The 25,046-nt window shown below is 39.8% G+C and overlaps 1 protein-coding gene across 4 annotated transcripts in view; it reads left to right on the top strand.

Moving 5' to 3' along the window:
* HMG20A (high mobility group 20A) overlaps positions 1-23,158 on the top strand; it is a 68,731-nt gene extending 45,573 nt beyond the window's left edge. For 3 of the 4 annotated variants that reach the window (XM_040493334.1, XM_040493335.1, XM_040493336.1), the window contains 8 exons: positions 1,869-2,016; positions 4,048-4,260; positions 7,477-7,609; positions 8,486-8,517; positions 15,509-15,584; positions 16,294-16,509; positions 17,198-17,340; positions 20,665-23,158. In XM_040493334.1, the coding sequence (XP_040349268.1) occupies positions 1,869-2,016; positions 4,048-4,260; positions 7,477-7,609; positions 8,486-8,517; positions 15,509-15,584; positions 16,294-16,509; positions 17,198-17,334 (955 nt within the window). In that variant the 3' untranslated portion in view covers positions 17,335-17,340; positions 20,665-23,158. The remainder of the gene's footprint in view (positions 1-1,868; positions 2,017-4,047; positions 4,261-7,476; positions 7,610-8,485; positions 8,518-15,508; positions 15,585-16,293; positions 16,510-17,197; positions 17,341-20,664) is intronic. The other variant, XM_040493337.1, reaches the window with a different exon arrangement.
* Positions 23,159-25,046: the final 1,888 nt, after the last annotated feature.

The following is a 25,046-nucleotide window of genomic DNA, read 5'->3' as shown; positions in this document are numbered from 1 at the left end:
GCATTGAGTTCATAATTTCTCTTAGTCTTTTTCAAAGGACCGCAAAGACCTCAAAAATGTAGGAAACTCCTGCTTAAAATCATCTATTATATTTTCTAGAAAGGGTCAGAAAAGTGTAATTTCTTTCATTTCCAGGACAGTGTGCATCTGCTTTCATTCATTTCTCAGCCCACTGGAATCTGGATATTATTCCCCTAATTCTACTAAAACTATGCTCCCTAAAATTGCCAACAACCTTTAGGTCTTCGAATTTAGCAGATACTTTTCAGCCTATCTTATTTGACATCTGCATCTTTTTACTTGGTTCATACCCACTTCTAAAAAGTCTTTCTGCCTTGGCCTCTTTGACAGTATTCTCTCCTAAATCTCTTAATGCCCTGCTTAGTCTTTCCTACTTCTTCTAATGCTTGCTCTTCAAATGATCTTTTCCAACAGAGTTCTGTCCTGACTTTCTTCTCTCTTTCTGGAGAATATCCAGCACTTCCCATTTTTCTGATTTTCTTCACTTCTGTTCTCTCAATGCATGTTTCCAGTTGTCTGTGGGACAGCTTCACTTAATTATGCCATGAGTGTTTCAGACTTACCGTTTTCTCTTCTGTCTTATACCCACCCCACCCATCCCCCACACACTTTGCAGTTCCATAGAGTTACCTTTGACTCAGTCATTAAGTTCATTCTATCCCTGAAATATCTCTTAGCTATCATTCCCCTCTTCCCCATCCTGCCTGCCTGTCTCTCACTTAGTCTATAGCAGTAGCCTCCTGAAAGGTTGCCCTTACTCCTGTTATACTCTTTTCTTTCTGCCTGTAATGATGTTTACCTGGCGAGTACCTATTTATCTTTCAGGACCTCTGTAAAATCTTTCTTAACATCCTCTACATATGTATAAAATTCATCATACCATACACTTTTTACAAACCTCTATTTTAGTACTTACATTGCATTGTAATTATTTGCCTATAACCCTATGAAGTATACATTCTTCCAGAATAGTGAGTGAATCCAGTCATCTACCTTATTATGTCCACTTTTCAGAAGGTTGAGATCTGGTTTGCCAACTCGTCTGGAACAGAATGCTGGAAACAGAAAAGAAATATGTGTTTTATTTCTTAACATTTATACCTGAACCTACTGAACTTAATAATATCATTAGATGATCTGGTTGTCAATAAACACTTGAGTCCAAGAAGTAATAACCTATGGAATGTACCATAAGAGATACTTCTTATGCCCTTCTATGACGGGGCACCCTGCCTCTACAACTGCCATTCCTATTCTCCTTTCCCATTAACAATATTTTCCCTTTACACTGGAGATAAGATGCATGAAAAGTAGCATATAAAAGTGAGACTGTTGCATGCTCAGAACTAAAATGTCAATGTTGAGGGGAGAGGTCATTTTTTGAGAAAAGATTATAGTTTGTTTGTTTTTTTTTAAGTTTGTGTATTTTTGAGAGACAGAGAGCAAGTGAGCAGGGGAGGGGCAGAGAGAGGGGAAGAGAGAATCCCAAGCAGGCTCCACGCCATGAGCGCAGATCCCGATGTAGGGCTTGAACTCACAAACCTTGAAATCATGACCTAAGCTGAAACTAAGAGCTGGATGCTTAACCAACCGAGCCACCCAGTTGCCCCTAGTTATTTTTAATAGAAGGCTTCTCCATGAAAATGACCTAGTTCAATCAAGCACTGAAGCTAGTTTTTTAAATACTCTATAACTATTCTGGAGACCTTATTTACATTTACACAAATGAGGTGGGGTAATTAAACCTGGCTTCTGCTTTTGTTGACAGGGCAATTTGTCTTGAACCTTGGTAAATAGGAATCTTTGATGCTATTGATAACTGAACACATCTGCCTGTTACTCTTAAGGTTAACCCACCCAGAGGTTCCATATAGTAGTGGAGCCACATCATCCACCAACAATCCAGAATTTGTGGAGGATCTCTCCCAAGGTCAGTTGCTTCAGAATGAGGCTTCAAATACAGCAGAAGGCACTGAACAGAGGCATGAAGATGAGGTAAGCTGAAGAAGCATTTCTTCCTGTTACCAGTCTCTGAAGTTTCTAAAGAAGCAGTCAGCAAAGGAATTGATCGAAGCATTCATCTTCTGGCCCCCCTACATTCTGCAGAATTTTCTTCGTAGAACCGTATTAATAGTTTCACATAAAACCATATTAATGGTTTTAATGACACAGAGACAAGTAGACTCTTTTTCCCCCTGCTTAATGAATTTATACCTACATCATACTAGATGCTCAACAAATGCTTACTGAATGAATGAATCATTTACATAAGTAATTAACGAGAAGTCCACATGCCCTTGTTCAAGGCCACACATTTTATGCACACCAAGCCCTATAGCATGGAATCATACATTCTCAGAGGATCCACACCACTTACCAAGCCATTCACCCTCTCATAGAGGGCATCCTTCTCTAATTCACACAAGGTTCCATATGGGCCTGGGGCAGTCATGCCCTTGTTGGACTTTCAGTGTTCCTCACAATTGATTGATTACATTGTCCACATTAAGGCACTCTTTTTTAGTCATACAAGAATACCACCATGAATTTCATCTTTTTTCTTGTTTTATTTATTTGTTTTTAAAGTTTATTTATTTAATTTAGAAGTAAGTGCAAGCAGGGGAGGGTCAGAGAGAGAGGGAGAGAATTGCAAGCAGGCTCCATGCTGCCAGTACAGAGCCCAACGCAGGGCTCAATCCCACAGACCATGACCTGAGCCAAGATCATGACCTGAGCCAAGATGAAGAGCTGGATGCTCAATCAACTGAGCCTTTCCAGTGCCCCATCATCTTTTTTCTTACTTTAAAAGAGCTGATTCTTTTCATGTTAGCATCCTTTAAGATTATAATGAATGCTTGAAGCTTCTTAAACATCTTAAAATCCTTAGTAGCTTTAATGTTACTAAGTTTACAAGACAAAATCAGGGGGAAAAAAAGCTGATAGCAAATACACCATTTGCCCAGTGGTGAATAATTCATATTAATTTGGAGGACTACAGTACTATAATTAATATTTTAATGTTTTTGTCGCATTTCATTTATTTTTCTCTTTGAAAGAAGAATTCTTGTATCCATAAAAGTTTATTAAGTGATAGGCTGTGTGTATTTGTAAAATTATGAAGCAAAAGTGTGAGGGAGCTTTCATCTCATTAAAAGACAAAGAGATGGGGGGTGCTCGGATGGCTTGGTCAGTCACTCTGCCCCTCCCCTGTTCATGTGCTCGCTCTCTCTCTCTCTCTCTCTCAAAATAAATAAATAAATAAACTTAAAAAAAAGAAAGACAAAGAGAAAGGGTTGTGGTAAAACAGTAGTACCTCAGTCCTTTCTTTAAACTTTTTTGAGGTGATTTCATTTTTTGATGTAACTCAGAACATATAAAGACCTCTGACTTTATAAAATAAACATCTTAAGGAACAAGTCATCAAGGCAAAAAACTAAGTATTCATTTTGGATATATTATACTTGATGAAATTTAGATATTAATTTAGAAATCTATATGTTGTCTACTGTGGGAAGTGAACTGGTCTTTGAATGGTATCAATGAAAAACATCCTTCACGAATGATTTTTAAGCCCTGTACTACAACTTGTCTCTTTGCCCAGTGTTTGTGACATCTTGTTCTGATCTACCATGACAGTGTCTGCTTCTCTGGCATAGTACTATGTATGTGCTGCGTTTCTCATTTAGGAAATTCCCCTGTCAGGAGTTAGGACTTGTTAAGTGCGTATGAAGGCAAAGTGTACATGATCATGGTGCCCCTTCTTCTCATCAGTTAGGATTAGCCCCTTAATGTAACAGTCTGTAGTGTGGTACATGAAAGGATGTGCAGATGAACCATCTAGAGTTCCTTCTTGAAGACTGCATTCTAGTCATTTGTACCTATGACAGATTTGGAGAGCTTTGAATATCTAGGCTCCTAATAGTAGGAAAATGCAACTCTTATCCTGTTGTGTTCGTTTGTTTTATTGTTGTGTTATTTGGGTGGATTTTGTAATTTGGTTTTTGGTTTTTTTATTTTGTCTTACAGCAAAGAAGTAAACGAGGAGGTTGGTCCAAAGGAAGAAAGAGGAAGAAACCTCTTCGAGACAGCAACGCACCCAAATCCCCCCTTACAGGATATGTCCGATTCATGAACGAGCGTCGAGAACAGCTTCGAGCAAAAAGACCAGAAGTCCCATTTCCAGAAATCACAAGGATGTTAGGCAATGAATGGAGTAAACTGCCCCCTGAGGAAAAACAGGTAATTGTTCCTATTCCTGATCCTCTGCTTGGTTTTGATTATGCCTCAAAAATAGCTTCCATCAGAAAAGCAAAGAGGATGGGTGGTTGATTCTTCAATTTTGTCATGGGGCGTAGAAGAACAGAATAGCAGGATTCGTCATAACTCTTTTCTCTAGCACAGTGGTTTTTGTACTGTTTCAGGATCTGCTTCAGGGGTACAAGCAGGAGGGCCCCTAGCAGCCCCCCTAAACCAAAGCAGCTCTACTCTTATTTGATTTATATGCTGAGAGTTCATATAAGAATTTTATAAAAAGTGATTCAATATTAAGAAATTAAGAAATCTGTTGATATAATTTATTCTACCGAGTCAAATGAAAAGTCAGGAGTTCAATAAGAAAAGGTCATTTGATAAAATTCTGCTGTTCACATAAGATTTTTGTTTAATTTTTTTTAACGAGTTCTGGCAAATTTAACCTACTATGAAAAATAAAGCAAGAACTATTTGAATTCCTCTCTAAGCAAAAACTAACACTGTTGCCAAACTGAAACAAATCCATTTGTTAGAGAGGGTTGAGAGGAATTAAGGACAAGATAGCCACAAATTGGTTGAAATGCCACAAAAGCAGAATGATGGTAGGTTGTGGGAGTGGCTTGGGGTTAAAAGTTCCCAGCATTCTCAGCATCTAAAAGATAGCTATATTTCTTTTATGTCTCATACTCTTTACAAAGGATTCCAAACAAACAAAAACCAAATTGAAAAATACTCTGGGGAATTAACTGAATTCAGAAAATTTCAAGGAGATTATATTAAGTTGCAACTTGAAGCTCTTTGTGGTAGCCAGCAAGTAGAAACCAGTGCATATTGTCCATTATCTTATCCCTAATGTATAAAGGGATCATGAGCTCTACGTACTCCATACTTCATTGTTTACTCTTTTGTTTTTAATTTCTTAATTTCGTAATTAATACATGCTCTTTGTTTAACATGTTTTTAAGATGATGCAGAAGTGTGTAAAGGAAAAAGCAAAAGTAACATTAATTTTCTCCAGAGATAACCACTATTAGGTAGGGCAAAGGTTTTAGTGTTTGTTTTTAACTTTTTTTCTTTTTACTGTTTATTTATTTTTGAAAGGGGAGAGGGGCAGAGAGAGGGGTGTACAGAGGATCCAAAGCAAGCTCTGCACTGACAGCAGAGCCCAAAGCAGGGCTCAAACTCACCAACCATGAGATTGTGACCTTAGCCGGAGTCAGACACTTAACAGACTGAGCCACCTAGTTGCCCGTTTTTAACTTTTTATTTTGAAAAAATTTCAATGTACAGAAAGTTATAAACACAGGATAGTACAAAGAATGCCTAAATACCTTTTACCCAAATTCACCCGTAGTTAACATGTTTTACCCCATCTGTCCATTTGCGTATGCACTTACACTCTTCTGAGCAAGCTACACATACTAAGCACTCATGCTCACTTGCTTGTGTGTCCATGTGCGTGCTCACTCTCTCTCACTGACATACCCACGTGCATGCACACTCATGCTTGTGTGCTTTCTGTCTCACACACACACGCACACCTTTTTTCAAAATCATTTGAGAGTAAGTTACATACCTCATTGCCCTTCACCCCTAAATATTTTAGTGTACATTTCCTAAAAGTAGATATGTTTTCTCACACATGGTTTCATTATCAACTGTATAATTTTATATTAACACAATATTTTTATCTAATTTACTGTCTATATTCCAATTTTGTCAGTTGACCTAATATCCTTCCTCTGTGACATTTTCCCCCTCCAGTTCAGATTCCAGTCCAGGGCAGGGTTTTGTGTTTCATAGTCAGAACTCTGGATTCTTTTAATCTGGGATATTTCCACAGTCTTTCTTTGTCTTTCATGACATTGATATTTTTTAAGAATGCAATCCCTCCCTCTTTCTCCACCTCCTTTTTGTTTACTTCTAATGAACATTGCTCATTTTGTACTTGTCTAATGTTTCCTTGTGATGACATTGAGTTATGCATTCTTAGAATACTGCATAGGTGGTATTGTGTCCTTCTCCGGGTATCACATGTGCAAGCACACAATGTCCTTTTATTCCTTACTGGTAATGTTAATTTTGCTCTCTCGATAAAGTTTTTTATTCTCTTTTACAATTAATAAGGAATCTGGAGAGACATTTTAACAACATACAGAGTCCGTTCCATATCGACGTCCCCCCTAGATTTAGCATCCACTGATGACTTTTGCTTGGTCTAATCTTTACCGTGAGGGTTGCAAAATGATAATTTTCCAACTCTAGCACTCCCTTCACATTTACTGCTCAGCTTTCAGCATTCTAACTTAAGCAAGAACCCTTTTCCTCCCTGCTGTTTGTTATTTATCGTTGGTATGAGCGTACTAATTTTTTTCCCCAAAGGTTTATAATTTTATTACTGTACTTCAGTATTGGGGTACTTAAATTGTCCCATGTTTGACCAGTCGAGTGTCTTCTACATCTGACTCTTGTGCAAGACAAGGTTTTTAATGTAATATCTGACTCTAGTTTGTGTCCATTTAAAAGCACTATTTTTATACATTATTTCTTAAACCTAATTGCTGAATGAAAAGGACAAGGCACTAAACAAAATTATCCTGTTGGATCAATGACTTTATTTAAATAATTAATAGCACAAAGAGTGCAGATATAGGCTCTGTCATAGTAGTCCATTTTAGGTCCATAGGATGAGGTCATTCCTTTTTATGTTCTTTGTGTCTCCCGGCTTTCGTGCTCTACTCTTCTGGCTCTTAAAAGGCCAATTGATGTATGAGATCATTCTCTCAGAATGGGTTGGGTATAGAGAAACAAAGTAATATTCCATCCTTTCTCTTGGGAAGACTAAATATGCCTATGTGGTGTTCAGTCCTCTTGAGGACTCTAGTGGCCATGTATAGGTCTGTCTATGGGATTAGAGGAATAACTGTAATGTCTTCATATGAATATTTTATGAGAATGATCTCAATAGAACTTGTCTTCATTAAGTTAGAAAATGTAATAGTGTAAAGAATTAGAATCACCTATTTCTTTTATAATTGAGGGATTATATATTTTTCTATCCATATGATTTCTTTATTCTCCCTTAGAGCTTATCCTTCATATACTTTCTTCCCATATTCTAATTGTCCTCTGTTTTCTTCAGTGAGTTCACTAATATTTTACCCAGATGTGTTTCTTGAAAATAATTCCACATTTCTTTCCTAGCGCTACCTTGATGAAGCAGACAGAGATAAGGAGCGTTACATGAAGGAACTGGAGCAGTATCAGAAGACTGAGGCCTACAAGGTCTTCAGTAGGAAAACCCAGGACCGTCAGAAAGGCAAATCTCATAGGCAAGGTATCAGAACCAGAATGAGATGTTTTTGTAGTTTGTTGTGCATGACAGAGTGTCACAAAGCCTATTGTTAGCGTGATAAATGTAAAAGGTAAGTTTCCATCGTTTCTCTATTATGCCACATTCACAAACATACCTTGGAATTTTATTAAAATCATATTACTCTCATTTAAAAATCTCTGTTGCATTTCCATATCCAGGGTCAATAATTTGATTTGTGTTCCAAGACCCCTCTTAGTTGCCTATGCTTTTTTTCCTAATTCCGGGGCTAGGCATTTCTCTGCCTCTAAACAAGTCTGTCTGCTAAACTACATACCCGCCTTTCTTTGACACCACTAAGCCTTCGTGCACCATTTCTCCCACCCTTCAGTGCTCATCCTTTTCATTCATTCATCCATTCATGTATTCGTGTACTCAAACACTACATGTTGAGCTTTCATATGTTGTCTACCAGGCTTTATTATACCAGGCTTTCACCTAGGCATTAAGGATGCAACAGTGAACATGACAGACAAGATCCCAGTCTTCATGGATTCTTGTTCTCTGTTAAAATTGTTCATCACACCCTTCAAGTCCCCTTTCTTCAGGAGACATTGCCAGAGAAGCCCCACCTCCCACTAGTCTGTCATTCCTTAGCCATTGCATCTTCTCCACATTTGGGCATCTTGCCTGCTAAACTTTAATGTTGTACAAACAGCCTATCGTGTGTGTCTCCTGTCCACTCTCCCACTCTGTTCTCCTCAAAGGTCAGAACTGCATCTGCTGTTTCTATTGTGTCTAACTAACTAACTGTAGTGCAGCACAGTTCATTTTCTTGGGTTTTGTTATTGTTTTGTTTTGTTCTTGAAACTAATGTTCTCTTATTCTTTCATATTTTAGATGCAGCCCGACAGGCCACTCATGATCATGAGGTAATTAGCTTTCTGTCTGCGTATCATATATCTATTTATAATAATGTTGCTGTTTGTCATGCTTTTGGACCTTTCTTTTCTTTTTTTCTTTTTTTTTTTTCTTAATGAATGGCATATTATTTCCTATCACATAATTCATATTGGGTGAGTTGCTTTTGCTCAAGGATTCTTACTATATGGCGGGCACCTATCATGAGTCTGTCCTTGAACTACAGCCCCTAACTCCAGTCCTGTGGTCCAAGAATTTTATTGCCTTGAAATGCTAAAGATGGCTGGAATTTGGAGTGAGGTATAGAAATGAAGACCAGCTGAAAATCATAACTTAATCATAGTTTTTCATCATCAGATATCTCACTCTGACTCTCAGAAAGTTGTTTTTTAGGGAATTCCACATTTAGTTAAAATGAACTATTCAGCCATAGTGTCAGTGGAGCACAAGTGACAGTATCTTGGTTCCTAGCTCACAGGCACTTATTTGTTTACTGGCTTTTTCCCCTCCGTTTGGTTTAAGCCTGTCATCCATAGGATTTGGGCCTATGTTCCTATATAGGATTTTAGGCCCATGTGTCTTGGCTATGTGTCTTGGCAAAGAGAGCTTTAAATATATAGATAGCCCAAGGTTCACATATGGTTATAAGAAAATAAAATATTTTGGTAATTCCATGCTTTATAATACTCAGTGACTTTTCATCACTTATCAAATTCCATTCACCTCAGCAATCTGAGTCTTTCTGTAATCAAGTCCCACCTTCCCTTTCCAAATACCTTAACTCCCATGTTTCCCATGTATATGTTACATACTTAGCTAAAAAGCCTTTACTACTCATTGTCCTCCACGTGCCCCCATCCCTTTCTGCCTCATGCTTGTGCTCATATTCTTTCTTGCATGAAAATACTTCTGTCTGTCACTCAGTTTTCCCATTACCCCTCCCCATCACCCCATTCTGCTTCTCGAAATTCTAGCCATCCATCAAACCCGGTTTCAAGTTCCATTTCCTCTTTCAAGCTTTTCCTGTGTCTCTAGCTTCCTTTAACCCTCACAGCTCTCTCTGTTTCTCATCTGCAGTCAGCTGCTCTAGCTAAGGTGTTGAGATTATTCAAGTGCTTCTGTTCTTCACATTCCTGGATTATAATCTCTTCAAAGGCACCCATGGTCTAGTTTCCATCTTGTACCCACCCCATTACCACCTAGCGTGATGTGCGTGTATTGGGAGGTCTTCCAGAAATACTAATTTTTATACAAAACCCATTTGTTTAAATAACAGCGGAAATTTACAAAAAAGGAATTTTCTGTTGTAATCTTGCGTGCATTTGGCTTTTTAAGAAATAATTTTTTCAAAATAATAACTTAACTTCTCTTGGGGCTGTAGTTCTCATACCTAATTTGGCATTGGTGACCTTCAAAACATAGAGAAAACATTTAGATTAACAAGTCAAATAGATTATTTTTAAGTTATTTTTAATGCTTTTTTAAATTTTATTTTAGTGTTTATTTTTAAGAGAAAGAGAGGAAGAGAGAGACAGAGAGAGAGTGAGGAAGGGGCAGAGAGAGGGAGACACAGAATCTGAAACAGGCTCCAGGCTCGAGCTGTCAGCAAAGAGCCTGATGCAGGGCTCAAACTCACTAACCATGAGATCGTGACCTGAGCTAAAGTCGGTCGCTTAACCAACTGAGCCACCCAGGCACCCCATCAAATAGACTTATTGCCATCCATGAATTAGAAAGTAAGAAGCATAATAGGGGCGCCTGGGTGGCGCAGTCGGTTAAGCGTCCGACTTCAGCCAGGTCACGATCTCGCGGTCCGTGAGTTCGAGCCCCGCGTCAGGCTCTGGGCTGATGGCTCAGAGCCTGGAGCCTGTTTCCGATTCTGTGTCTCCCTCTCTCTCTGCCCCTCCCCCGTTCATGCTCTGTCTCTGTCGCAAAAATAAATAAACGTTGAAAAAAAAGAAGCATAATAAATACTAGCATTTTATTCTTCAAATAAATCCTATGAAAATATAGACATATGACATCTCCTGACATCTCCGTGCTCTAATTAGGGTGAAATAGTATGATATTTTTTACTTGAGAAACTGTATGTATACTTTATATTTAAAAGCCTAATCGAATAGTGTTGCAAGCTTTTCATTTTGCCAGATACTTATATAATTACTTATTTCTCTCTTTATTTGTTTGTGTGCCCACCTACCCATATCATGAGATTTCCATACTTCCTTTTTCCCTTATTAAGCATCCTTTATAACTTCTCTATCCTTAGTGGTTGCAAAAGAGAATTTGGACAATAATCTAAAACATTAGATCTCACACTTTCTAGTCAACAACTGATTAATTCCTTTCATCACTATGAATTTTGCTGGCCAAATTATATGTGGCATTTTTGTCCTCCGTAAGGTTTATATAAAGTTTTGGTCAGGAAAGATTTAGTAGATTTACTCAGTCACAGAAACTCCTGCTGATGATTTGAGAAATGAAGCTTTTTATTAAATGAGGCTTTTTATTTATTAAATGAAGCTTTTTATTTTTATTTACATGATTTAGCATGGTATGGATTTGATTTATGAAAAAGGGATAAATCTCTATGTGATTCCCCTATTTTAGGATTAGATACATGTTAAATCAAAGGAAAACAAGAGGAGAGTAGATGGACAGCCAGCAGTAGTTTCTCAAATGTGTATACAGTGGGCTCTGTAAGTCTGTCTATTGGCATGTCCACATCAGGATAAAGCTCTCTTAGCAAGGTTATTGACCCAATTAATGTCCCTCACTTTATCAGATTTTATTTTACATTGAATCATATCTTTCTTAAACTTGGTAATTTCAAAACAATTGAAATAAAGAAATAGTTTGACAGTTTTTAAACATAGTTACATAATGATTTCCTTACATATAACTTCTTAGTATAGTAGTTCAGAAAAATAAGAAAGCACTAGGAGTGAAAAGCAGCCACAGAATTCCCCATGGAAAGGATGAACCGAATCAGGCTTTAAAGATTCCTCAGGTTTTGTGGGGGGCACCTTGAAGAGGGTAAAATGACTTGAGCAGAGTTATGAGTAAGTTAATAAAAGAGCAAGTATCTTGCAAAGTGCCTAAAACATCATAGCTTTTAAATACATGCTTATTTCCCTTTACTTATCCTATTAGGAGTAAAATGACAAATGTAGTAGAATATTCTTCAAAAATATTCTTCACTTCAAAAAGACTAAGACCTCAGAAACTCTCTCAGCTGACCCCACCCCCCACCCATTTTGCAGTCAAGAAAAGTGACTTGCCTGAGACAGGAAAGAACTTCCCCAGAATCACTGACTGAATTACAGGCAGAAGTACGAGTGAGATGCAGGCTTCTGTATCCCATTTTGGCATTCTTGGCTGCACATGCCACGCTAAATGCAACAAACTAGTGTTGAAAGTGAAAATGGGCTGGTTGGTCACCAAATTTGTTGCTAATTAAGACAGAAATTATTTTGTTTGTATAAAGAAACCTATTATATTCCTAAGTGGAACTTGGATTCCTAAGACATTGTTACCATGGCAGGTACTGGCAAGTTCCTGTCAGAGCTAAAGAAATCTGACCTAAAAGCCACTTGAGTGTCCTGCATAGCACTGGGGCACTGGGGCTGGTACACAGCAGTAAGAGTGTTCCCTAAGGTAAAGGGACCTTGAGCAAAGCATGTCACATTCTATGAAATTCTGGCCTTGAACCTAGATCACAGCAAAATAGATTCAGTTCGAAAGGGCCCCTGTTCTTTTACCCTCCACTCAGTATATAGAATAAAAAACCTAAGTAAAGGGCATTTTTGCTCCTCTTAGACCAAAAGCCAGCCTTCTAGACACAGGAGTCAACCAGTGTTACTCTCAAGAAAGCATCTACATCTCATGTGAGGACTAAGATAGAAACAATAATTTTGTTTCTCCCTTAATTTATGAGAAATGACAAAATGACACTCAGCCTGAACAAATTAGACCCTTTCAATGAAGAGGTAATGAAATCCTTATGATTTTAATCCCTTGAGCGATCCTTGGAACAGCTTAAGTATATCGGAGCCCCCAGGAGGATCCTCTCCGTGCCGAGTAATGTACTCAGTAATGGAAGAGTGCTGATGGTTTTTATTACCACTCTTCCGTTAAGTAGAATTGCTGTTGCCTTTCAGAGACTGAACAGTTTCATTTAATTGCTTTCGTGTTTCTTCTTTTGCACTCTAAGACTCTGTACCAACGGGCAGTGTGTTAATGTACCTACACGGTACTATTCTCTGCCCTTATGTATTTAGCTTGGTTTGGGCCACTCTGGCAAAGAGGAGAATTACCTGTCTGAGGAGACTCAAGGCCTTGGAGAGACCTCTTGGTACCACAGAATTGGGGGGCCAGCATCCCTCCCTACCTAACTAGCAGATACTTAGACCTGTGACTAGGTGACTGATCTCATATGAACCTGTAAAGTTAAGTAGGAGACTGAGCAAGGTAGCATGATAAAGTCATAAGACTATACGAAGTCATTTGTGGACTTGTATCTGTTACACCTTGTTCATGTTCAAATTGTATGTCATAAGTTTTCTATTTTCCTATAGCAACCCAGCAACAGAGTTAGAGCATAGGTAAGCCAGCAGAGTCCTGAGAAAGCCACTATGAAATATGTCTAGGATCCTTTCTGGCACCAACTCTTCTTGCCCATGCATTAGTTCTCCTAGAAACCACCAAGAACTGGCCCAAGGTAGAGCTCTGCATGTTGAAATTGGGGCTTTCACTGATAATTTTGTTGTTTATTTTTAAATTGATCTGGGAAACTTTGCTTGCCTTCTTTAAGAGATAAAGGTAAAAATGAAGTGCCCGGAAAGTTTCTTCAGGTAAATACATAGTTTTTCAGACTTAACATCTTAGATGTCTCTCTTGATCAGCTGCCATTGGCAGGCTGTTCATACAACCCAGCCCCCTTACAAGGCAGATGCCAAAATGAAAATGGAAGCTTGGTTGTCAGAATTCCCTCACAGACTGTTAACTGCTTAGCTTTTTACTGGGCACCAATCATATTTGTGTTCAAAGATAATAAAAGGCTAGTGGCAAGAGTTAGGAAAGATGCATTCTATCTCTGGCTTTAAACATGTTTTTGTAGGAATGTTTTGTTTTTTTTTGTTTTTTTACCGTTCTTTATGTTATAAAGATTTTGGAATCTTCAGATCTCATTAGCAATTCTTCAGTACTCATTTCCCACTGTTGTCTTTACCATCTTATGTAAGATTTTTTTTTTTTATGTAAGATTTTAAACATTGTGCCAATACACTTATAATCTGTATTCCTAATCCTTTCAACTTCAAATTCATTGTAGAAATTCCAGCCAAGGCATCTTGAAATTGGCTTTATCCTTAAGGGTCACTGTGGAATATATTTTGCAGTAGTTTTGTGAGACCTTTATTTTTAAACTTTATTTTTAAATTCACCAAATTGGCAAGTTAATTTTAGGCTTTGTTATTCTTTTCTATCACACATAATCCTGGATTTTCTCAGTTTTAGAGGCTAGGTACTTCTTACTTCTTGATTTTGTTTTTGTTTTTGTCTTTCCTGTGTTTGAAGAAAGTGTAAGAGATCCCCAACTATCGGCTGTGCCTATAAATGAGTAAAGTGGTGGTACTAATAGCATGCCATTATTATTGCTCATGATTGGCAGATCTCTGCTGAAATTTCTTGTTGTCCATTTGGCAAACTTAGAACAGACAGCCCTATCTCAGAGCATTTTACATGGATAACCAACAGAAGCAACTGAAAAAGCATGTGGAAATTCCCATTCTCTATTCCTACCTCAATACTTGTATACTGTTGACTATTCAAAGCACAGAACTCAGAAACGGCTTCCAAATTCTCCATCAGAGAAACTTACGTAGGTTTTTTTTTAAGATTTCTCATTGCACAGCAATTGTACACCTGAGAGAACTAAATATTTAACCTGCTTCAGCTCGATGAAAGGTGATTCCAGTGAAAAGGTGGAATTTCCCTCACCTTCACTTGGACTGATCCTTGCTCACCCTACTGTTTCTTTAAGGAAGACATGGCCTTCAGGCCTTACCTATTTAAACACACACACACATAACACACAGTGGAATATTACTTAGCCATAAAATAATAATGCAATTTTGCCATGGTTAGGCCTAGAGAGTATTATGCTAAGTAAAACAAGTCAAAGAAAGACAAATACCACATGATTTCATTTACATGTGTAATCGGAAAAAAATGGGAGCATCTGGATGGCTCAATTGGTTAAGCGTCTGACTCTTGATTTCGGCTCAGGTCATGATCTCATGGTCGTGAAATCAAGCCCCATGTAGGGCTCCACACTCAGCGTGGAGCCAGCTTAAGATTCCTTCCTCTTTCTCTCTCTCAATCTCTCTCTCTCTGTCTCTCTCTCTCTCTCTCTCTCTCTCTCTCTCTTTCTCTCTCTCTCTTTCCCCCTCTCTCTCCCTCTCTCCCTCCCTCTCTCCCTCCCTCTCTCCCTCCCTCTCTCCCTCCCTCTCTCCCTCTCTCTCTCCCCGTCTCCCCCTCTTTCCCTCTCTCCCTCTTGTCTCTCCCTCTCCCTCTCTCTGCCTTTGCCCCTCTCTCCCTCCTCCCCTCTCCCCTGACCTTGTTCTCTCCCTCTCAAAACAAAACAACACAAGTGAATAAATAGACAAACAAAAAGCAGTAACTGGCCCATAAGTACAGAGAGCAAACTGATGATTGCCAGAGGGGAGGGATGTTAGGATGGTCAAAATGGGTGAAGGGGAGTGGGAGGTACTCTTCCAGTTCTAGAAAAAGTAAGTCACTGGTATAAAAGGTATAGCAGTGGTTTTGTAATGTCATTGTATGGTGACAGATGGTAACTACACTTGTGCTGAGCACAGCATAATGTATAGACTTATGGAATCACTACACTGTACACCTAAAATTAATGTAACATTGTGTGTCAACTATACTTCAAGAAGAGAAGGGGGAAAAAAGAACTGTTTCGTTACTCTTGATTTACAGAAAGAAACAGAAGTAAAGGAGCGGTCTGTTTTTGACATTCCTATATTTACAGAGGAATTCCTGAACCACAGCAAAGGTAATTACTAAAGTATCATTTTGTATTCCTCAGATTTGTCACAGGGGATTTCATTCTCAGGAGGGATTCATTGCTCAAAAGCAATGGTAGTGATATTCTCCACCCTAGGGCTAGTCTGGAAGAAGAAAGCTACTTTTTTTTCCACTCTCTAGCAAAGGTAGCTACTCACAAACCAGTGAATGAAAGCTAGACCAGTTTTGTTAAAGCTACTTTAGTTTCTGGATCAAAGGAAATAAATATGCATCACTAATTCAGTTGCTTTCAAACTCTTAGCCCAAAACTCTTTGTATAATAAAAGCTTATATGGGCATCCAGAATATAAAATGAGTAAGAGCAAAGCTGACCCCATTGCAGGAAAGATGGAGACCCACAGCTGTGCTTGCATCAGTCTCCCAGGATCCCCTTGCGAAGCCCTTCAGGCTTCTCATTGCGTAGTTTTAAAAAACAAAACAAACATTGAAATACCAAGAATTGCAACTGTTCCTTGCAATTTTAAGTAGGAATATGACCAGCTTTAAGAATTAAAATAGCTCTGGGGACCCAGGCATTTTATTGCTGAAATTGCTATCTGGAAGGCTATAATGAGACTAGGGAAATGAGGTGGGGTAGCTAATTAGAGACAGCTAAGCAGAACTTCCTTGTAAGAGTCTTTGGGAATCCTCCGAGACTCCTAGTGCTACTTGTGTTCTGCGCGGGGGTGTGTCCTCAGCCCGGGAGGCAGAGCTCCGCCAGCTTCGCAAATCCAACATGGAGTTTGAGGAGAGGAATGCAGCCCTGCAAAAGCACGTGGAGAGCATGCGCACAGCAGTGGAGAAGCTGGAGGTGGATGTGATCCAGGAGCGGAGCCGCAACACGGTCTTACAGCAGCACCTGGAGACCCTGCGGCAGGTGTTGACCAGCAGCTTTGCCAGCATGCCCTTGCCTGGTAATATCACACTTCCCGAGCACTTTGGTGGTGGGGGCAAGGGAGCAGCTGCTATTTGTGTTGGTAGTGGTGGGGTAAGGCTGAAGTCTCCCCACCAAGAGGAAAATCAGTAAAATAAGGGTTTTCCTCCCTTGGCGTTTTCTGGGGGGTCACGTAATAGTATCTCCATATTGGCTACGATCATCCACAATTTTAGACTCTCTGGTCATTTAAATTTTTCTCCAATTACATTTTATATAATTTACTTTCCTTTCTGTTAAGCTTAACCTGATATTCAGAATAATGGAAACTGAGTAATAAATCCTGAGTAGGGCATTTTTCTTATATATGTTTGTTTGCTTTGTAATTCTGTTTTAATGGGAAGGAAGAGAAAAACAAACACTAGTATATTTTATATACTCGTTCATGTTAAGGATAATTGCAGCAGAAAGCAGGGAGTCTCTAACATTTTGTTATATGCAGCTACTCCTATGTACTGTATAGCAATTATATAGCCCATCGTTTTATTCAATCTCTGTGGATTAATTTCATTTCTTTGAGGTCTAAAAGTCTCATCTGAAATGAAAACCTGGTCTGTGGAGTGGACCACATTAGAGTCATAGTTGCCTTAACTTGGAGTCACTTAACTGTGTTATGGTTGAACTGAATAGGGAGGATTTTCCTACTTTCTCTTCTTATCTCACTTCAGGAAGTGGAGAGACACCTACAGTGGACACCATTGACTCATATATGAACAGACTGCACAGTATTATTTTAGCTAATCCCCAAGACAATGAAAACTTCATAGCTACAGTTCGAGAAGTTGTGAACAGGCTTGATCGTTAGGGAATGGTGAGTGCTCACTGATGCGATATGTATGTGCCAACACGTCATCAAAAATAAGAAGGCAGTAGACTTTCTCAGTACTACTAAAACCCTGGCATTACATCAAACAAATGAATTGGAGACTTGATTAAAATCACTGTTACATGATTACTCAATGTAATAAATAATGTTAGAAAAGAGTTTTTTCTCATGCATGCCTCAGCATGGTTAATGGAAAGAGCATGATTTTTTGTGGTTGAACCTCCATTCCAGCTTTGGCAGTTATTAGCTGTATTCTCCAGTGTCAGTTTCCCAAAGTGTTTTGAAGAGAGAATGGGAAGCTTAGAGGAAATCATCCCCCAAAACAGCACTTAAAACAAAATAAATGTCACTTAATTGTTAAACTTCCTTTTCCCTGGAAAATACTAATGATAACCTACAACAGCAATCACTGAGACATTGTATGTATATAAAATCTACATGAATAAGAAGCTTTTTATTCACCACTCAATATCAGAGTAACTATTTGTGTGTTAAATGTTAATATGAACTATCCCTACAGTGAAACAGCTATTGCCCTGTTTAAACAGATTTAGAGTTTAAATTTTTTTTTTAATGTTTATTTATTTTTGAGAGAGAGAGAAACAGAGTGTGAGCAGGGGAGGAGCAGAGAGAGAGGGGGAGACACAGAATCTGAAGCAGGCTCCAGGCTCTGAGCTGTCAGCACAGAGCCCAACAGGGGGCTTGAACTCACGAACTGTGAGATCATGACCTGAGCCGAAGTCGGACGCTTAACTGACTGAGCCACCCAGGTGCCCCTAAACAGATTTAGAGTTTAAAGGCAGGGGTGGGGCAGGGGGGCGCCTGGCTGGCTCAGTTAGAAGAGCACTTGAATCTTGATCTCAGAATTGTGAGTTCCAGCCCCACATTGGGTGTTGAGATTACTTAAATAAAATAAGAAAAGAAAAAGACTTTAAGTAGATTTAAAAACTAAATTCTCAATAAGCAAAAAAGAGAGGAGAGAGAAAATAAGCCCTTTAAAAATATATTCAACAAATGACTAGTAGTAGTTCCTCTTAGAGAAGAAAAAAAAAATACATTTCCAGAAAGTCTGTCCGTATAAACTTTTTGGTATGAATGGTCAGTCATCAGCTGTCATTTCTTAAATAGAACTCGTAGGTGTTCACTTAAATTCCTAGAGCTAGGGTGCCCTGTAGTGTGCCATCCCACAGAATTGACAACCCTTTGGTCTGCAGGCCCATTCCTGCAAACGTAGAAACTGTGGAAATCCTAGCACCATATGATGAGGTGGCCATATATGGATCCAAAAACAAGAGGGGACAGCAGGATAGGCTTCTTACACTGGCCAGTCATGGTTTTGAATCTTTATTTATTTGTCCTGCAGGTACGTGAGCACACTCATCCACATGTTCATATTGTAGCATGGTTTGGGCCTTGAGCAAAATGTATAAGAATAAATAATTAATAAAACCCATGATTCTTGTCTAATGAGGCAACATCTGCTAGCAGAGACAAAAGCAGTAGTCTCTATCCTCCTCGGCCATGCCATTGGATGGTAACTGTGTGAGACAATGCAGGATATGTTAGCCTCTCCTGTGCCCTGATGGGGAAAGGATTACCGTCCTGGATTACCATCTAGTGTGTAGCCAGATGGAACCGACCATACTTCTAAGAGATGACTGGACTCCCTACAGAATAAAGAAGTGGCATTACTGCTGCTGTTGGCAAAGGGAACAGCTTGTAAATCTAGGCCTGGGATTTTCTGGAGCTCATCATCCTTCTCATTTTCACACGGTGTTTTCAATTAGCACTCTTGTAGGCTTGAAGAGAGCCGGGACAAACAGTGTGGAAGACTGTGAAAGAACACAGTGATTGATAATATGGTGTCTCCTCACGTAGGTATAGGGCATTTATTGCAAGTTTTGAGCCAAAAGTGGTTTTCTATTTTGAGCATTTTGCCAGTGAGAAGACTCTCGTAAAGCCTTACCCATCCTGAGGATATAAACTGTAGTATCCGTTCTCTGAGGTATCTTTGAAAACCTAGAATGTACCTGAAATACAAACCATTTTATTACTACGGATTCTTACAATCCAGCCATGCAAACATAACTAAGAGTAGATAGTTCCCCACACCCCTGAAAACTGTCAAATGAAACAATTATAAAGACTGTGATTAATACTAGCTTGGCCTCATTATACAGATATGTACAGACAGCTAGGCCTGATGTCCCCAGCATTCGCGGTGCAATTAATTACTCTGACATGAGCTTGGCAAAGGTTTCATCCACTGTTAGGAGCCAGTGAGTGAAGGGAAGCCAGTGTTCTACAGTTTTAGAAGAGCATATTAGAGCTGGGAGGGACCTTTAGAAATCCCAACATTTTACATAGGAAGAAACTGAGTGACAGAGAGGTGAAATTTCTTGCCTGAAAATACCTAAGTAGAAGAGTACAGAATCCAGGACTAGAACACGTATACCCAAATTCTAGTTCAGTGGGGTTTCTAAAACATTGCTATAAGGAGGTGGGGGCAGGTATAAGGGGAAGGCACCAAAAACCTTGGAATACAAGTGTTAAGATAAATAGGAGGTAAATAGAAAAACTTACAATCCAGTGATTAAATGTTACAAAAATTTGGTCAGCCCATTTAAAAATTATTTTTATGGACATATAGTGGAAGACTTGCCCTAGTTGTCACCTTTCTCTGTATCTAACCTAGAAAAAAAGTAGGGCTGGGAGGAAACCATGGGGGCAGTTTCACATTGAGAGGTGACCATGTTACATAAGCTGTCAAAATCCATATGTTGCTTGATTTCAGTTTAACCAAATGAAAAATGTTTGGCTCTTTGAGGAATTGAAGGAAAAAAAGCCCTTTCTTACGCGATTGCATTTTTAGCAATGTAAGAAAATGTATTGATCCTGTGCACACAATACATTGCTATATATATGCCAAAGTTTTTAGATTTATACTTGAAGAAAATTGGTTTTGATTGATTATACATTCTTTGGTCTAAAATGGAGTACTAATTTTCCATCATCAGATTTGGCCCCGATAGTCGCTTTTCTGTGTTCAGCTGACGATTTTCCTACCTCCCCACTGTTGCTGAACTGGAACTGAACCATGTTCTTCATTGAAATGTGATCTCAGACATCTCAGGGAGGTTGTCTGCTTGCAGCTTCATGCACTCTTGTTTACCCGAACCCTGCTCCTCGCCATAGCCCTCCCCAAAATAGAAGAGAGTATTTGTTTTTTTCTAACCCATAGCTCTAACCCTTTCTGATCAGTGCTCACCTTTTCGGTATCTTCATTGTTTTCTCCCTCCGGTTCTACAGGTCTTAGAGCTCCGTGGTGTTCTGTGAGTGGTTTTACTTGTGAGGAATGAGAAGCCATCCATGGAAATTTGAACTGAGCGGAGGCAGAGAGGGGGCACAGATTGCTCTGCTTGGGGAAGAACTGTCAGTTAGGAGCTAAATGCCTTCACCCCGGGAAGCCATGTGAGGGAGCAGCCAGAGGAACATGGATGCACTCTTCCTGTGGAACCGGCCTTGTGCAGCTTTGAAAGCGTACAGCCGCTCTCCCAAGTCTTCGGTTTCCTGTCATCTGCATTTCTGATCAAGTGGGTCTGCGGATATTCTGCTGACCGGGCAACCCTGACACTGACATCTTCTGCAGCAGAAAGGAAACCTTCTCATTGTTCCCCTTCAGATGGGACCCTTTTATCTGTGGCTCCAGTTTTCTTACCTAGCTGTCACTTTTTGTTTGTAATGCCTTTGGGGGTTATTTTTTATTTCCTTCACCCCCACCAAGTTATACATCTCCATTTTCTGACCTCTGGGCTTTGTTGCTCAGCTGGCTCTGAAGGAGAGTTTCTCTCATTGGACAGGCCCAGGCTTCTCCCATCATTGTCCTGCTGTGACTCCACAGAAAGGAGCTTCTTGTTGACAGTGTCTTGTGGAGCAGGCTGTGTTTCTTACCCCACATGGCGCTCAGTGGGTGCCAGCCCTCATCGAGGCTTTGTGATTGCTGCCCTGAAGGAGAATGCTCTTTCCTTCCTCCTTGGTACTGCCTGCTGTTTTCGAAGCATTGCTCCTGCACATACACGGTGTCCCAGCCCCAGCAAGGCTCTTCTGTTCCCATCTGTTGGCAGTGTCTTGTGGAGCATTTTCGCTGAGGAAAAGGTCACTGGTAAACAGGAGAGAATGGGGAAAGTCGTTTCTGATTTGGGATTGGAGAAAAGGGAAAAAAAAACAAACAAACAAAAACCCAAAGTCTATCATGAGGGAAAACTGAGGGAATCCCTGTCTGCTTTAGGTGTACTGATGCTCCGGTGGGGATAGGTGGAAATGTTCAAAATAGTCTCTTGAGCTGACAAACAAGGGCACAGAGGAATTTGTCTTTCCTCTGTAGCCACAACTGCAAAATCTATGTCAAAAGGACGGGCTTCCCTTCCTTTTCCCCTCTCAGTAAGTGATTTTTTTAACACCACAAGGGGAGAGAGGTTTCTGATTCTCACCTCAGGGTTTGGTTTTGTTTTGTTTTGTTTTGATGCTCTAGAGCACAAGGCTGACAGTTGCAGCTGAGATCTTTGGAACCAAAGTGGGGCATGCTGAGCCCATTGTCTAGGCACCGTGCCACTGAAGCAGGTGGAAATGTGTCCCCCTCACAATCTGCTCATAAGCCGGGGTGCAAGCCAGAAACCCCCTGTCGTGTTGCTGCCCCATCCTGTCTTCTCAGCATCTCCTTACCTGATTTCTTTATTAGCCCAAAGGAAAGAAAATAACAACAAAAGCAACCTTTTTGCAAAATGTTATGTGAGCACACATCAAATTTCCGTGCACTGAAGCCTACATACAACCACTTGACAACTTCCTAGAATAAGAGCCCATCGTTCCTTGTTGCTATAAACCTAGCTTGCTTTTCTGTATTTTCCTGTCTTTCTGCCCTCGCCTGCTGTTCCTGTCACTTCTCTCAGACTCCTCGCCTGCTCAGTCCAAGCTAGAACACCGTGTGTGTGGCAGAAGGACAGCCAAGCCAGTTCTGGAAGTTTGCGCTTGCCTTCTGCCAGACACTTTGTCTCCTTTCTTCTTTCCTCCTGATACTTGTCTCTTTCTCCTTTGTGTCAGTTTTGTGCACCTTTGTTAGCAGTGCTGTTGACCGGAAAGACTGCACCTTGGTCCAAAGATTGGTTCAAAGATCATCATTCTCCCGACTGTAGATAGGACATCTGACATTGATTTGAAACCTTTGCATATTCAGGAATGTCCCAGATCTTGGGAGAGAACTACAGTCTAAAACCATTGTCACAAAATACACAACCTGCTTTTGAAATCCCGGCTGTCTCGGTATCTACACACCTGACTCTGGTGGCTGGGATTCAGCTGCCACAAAACTGTCAGACTCTGTAAAGCAGGTCTGTGTTACTCCTCCCCGCCCCCCCCCCCCCCCGCCCCAGGAGGGGGTGAATGAGGTTACAGACTAACGCGGTACCTAATTCATGTTTCCCAATAAACCAGTAGCTATTCCTGCACACTTACATGTTCTTCTCAAGAAATTAGTTGTGGCCTATTCAGTGTTACACATTTCTTTTTTTCTTTAATTAAAACCCAAGGAGCAGCTGAGGAAAGTTAAGACAAAGTGTTTTATTTCTGACAACATTAAATTTTAGAAAAAAAAAAATTGTGTACATGTGTTTGGAACTGTTAAAATGCCAAGTTTTCTGTACAAGTGTTTTTGTAATTAAACTTTTAGATTTTCTTTGTTTTTGAAGAAGTTGATATGCTTGCTTGACACTTGCCTCATTAAAACTTTTCTACGTGGAATCCATCACCTCATTCCGTTTTCCCTGCATTGTGATGAAAAAAAGACCTACCTCTGCCTTTTCATCTTAAAGACTGTGTCATCTCTACGTTAATCATCAAGACTGTTATGCTTTTAAAGCATTAACACATTCATTTTACTAATTGCTTATTCAAAATGTGTCTTAGAGTTCAACTCTTTTAATGTATGTATAACAATACAGTGAGTTGTAATTCATGTTAATGTAGCGGTAGTATTCTGGAGGCAACTTGAAAGAAGTCTGATGTTTTCCCTTTTGACAGAAGAGAGGAGTTATCCTTAGATGCTTGCTTTTAAAAATAACCACTCCTTAACCAATCAAAATCATTTTTAAAGGAAATCTGTCACCCATTTCCACCATGCTTTTAAAATCCTAAGGATGAGGTAACCTGGTTTTCAAAGCCTGCTACTCTTCCAAGTAGCCAGTTGTGTCGTATTGGGTAGGACTTGCTTTTTCCCAGCCCGAGTTTCCTCTTCTGACAGAACACATGCCTCACAGCTCTCTTACACTGTTGTTAGAAAGACGGAATTAGGGAACAGAATTGTCCATGCTTTGGAGGACAGGAAGATTTTGTTACATGAGTGCCAAGAATTCTTGAGGTAACTCAGTTAGGATTGGGCTTGACCGTGCACTTAAGCTCACATAAGCAGAAACTTGAACAAGAAATGTGTCTCTCTCATGGAAAAGTATTCCAAAGGTTGACAGTCCCAGACCATGATGATGGCTCCTGTCCGCACCACAACATGGTTCCTTTCTCAGGGTCACCTTGTGGTCCAAAACAGCCACTTGACAATCAGCCATCATTTGAAATTCCTGGCAGCATGAAGAAGAGAAGAGGGCAAGGGCAAAGTGGGCAAACCCAGCTGAGTCAGCACCCTTTAAAGAGTCTTCCTGGAAATCACACTCAACATTTCCAGAACTCAGTCACATGACAGCATCGAACTATAAAGGAGGCCAAGAAATGTCATCTTTCCTTGGACAGTACTTCCCCCGATGATACATGAATTTTAGTCACTTAAAGAAGAAAATGAATACAGAGTAAGCAACTAGCAGGTGTTATTCCATGCATGTTCTAAAACTCTAAAGCCAGCCCTGCTCTATTAGTGAGCAAGATGCATTACATTGCCTTTGCCTCTTGGCCATCTGAGAATGGCCATATATACTTCCTAGGGACTTTTCCCCCCCACTACACAGCCAAAAACCTGAAAACTAACTACAGTCTGAGTTAGCCTTTCCTATTCCCACCTTAGCTTCTTTCTCCCCTAGCCTTCCACAGCTGGCAGCCAGTCCTCTTTGGTAAAAGTCAACATAAACAGGTGGTAATATTTCCCCCAGTTGTTTGTTCCCTTTCTCTAACTGCAGCATCTGCTGGATTAAAACAACACCGGGATAATCTTTTCCTAAAGGAGGGGAAATTGAAGCATTACTTGGCGGAAAAGCTCACAGCTACTTCCTGCCCTCTGAAAGAATTTCCTGCCTTGCAACTGAGAGTTCCAAGGCAAGGGCTTTTTCTTTGTTTCATTTATTTGCCTTTTGACACATAGCCTGCACTTAAGAAATATGCTTCACAGTATCTGTAGAAATAAACACTAGCTCACATGGCAGCTCATAAAGGGATAAAGATTGAGAGTTGGAGCAGGTGAAATGTTCCTGTCCAGTCATCCCCTCATCCAGAAACCATTTCAGTTTAGTTTTTATGGGAATGTGTGTCCACAGAGAGAAACTGTGCATAAATAATTCTAATGGGGCACCTTGTATTAAGAGCTTTAATAGAGGTAAATAATTTTTGGAGAGTAAAAGAATTGCTTGATCTCACCTGATGAGATGGTTTTTCTGTGATAGCAAGAGGGTTGGCAATGGGGAATAGATCTGAGTCTT

Source organism: Herpailurus yagouaroundi, unplaced genomic scaffold (genome assembly GCF_014898765.1).
Source record: "Herpailurus yagouaroundi ecotype Mexico unplaced genomic scaffold, PumYag 184, whole genome shotgun sequence".
Lineage (NCBI taxonomy): Eukaryota > Metazoa > Chordata > Mammalia > Carnivora > Felidae > Herpailurus > Herpailurus yagouaroundi.
Note: the sequence above shows the minus strand (reverse complement) of the source record. Positions and strands in the feature narration are given on the sequence as shown.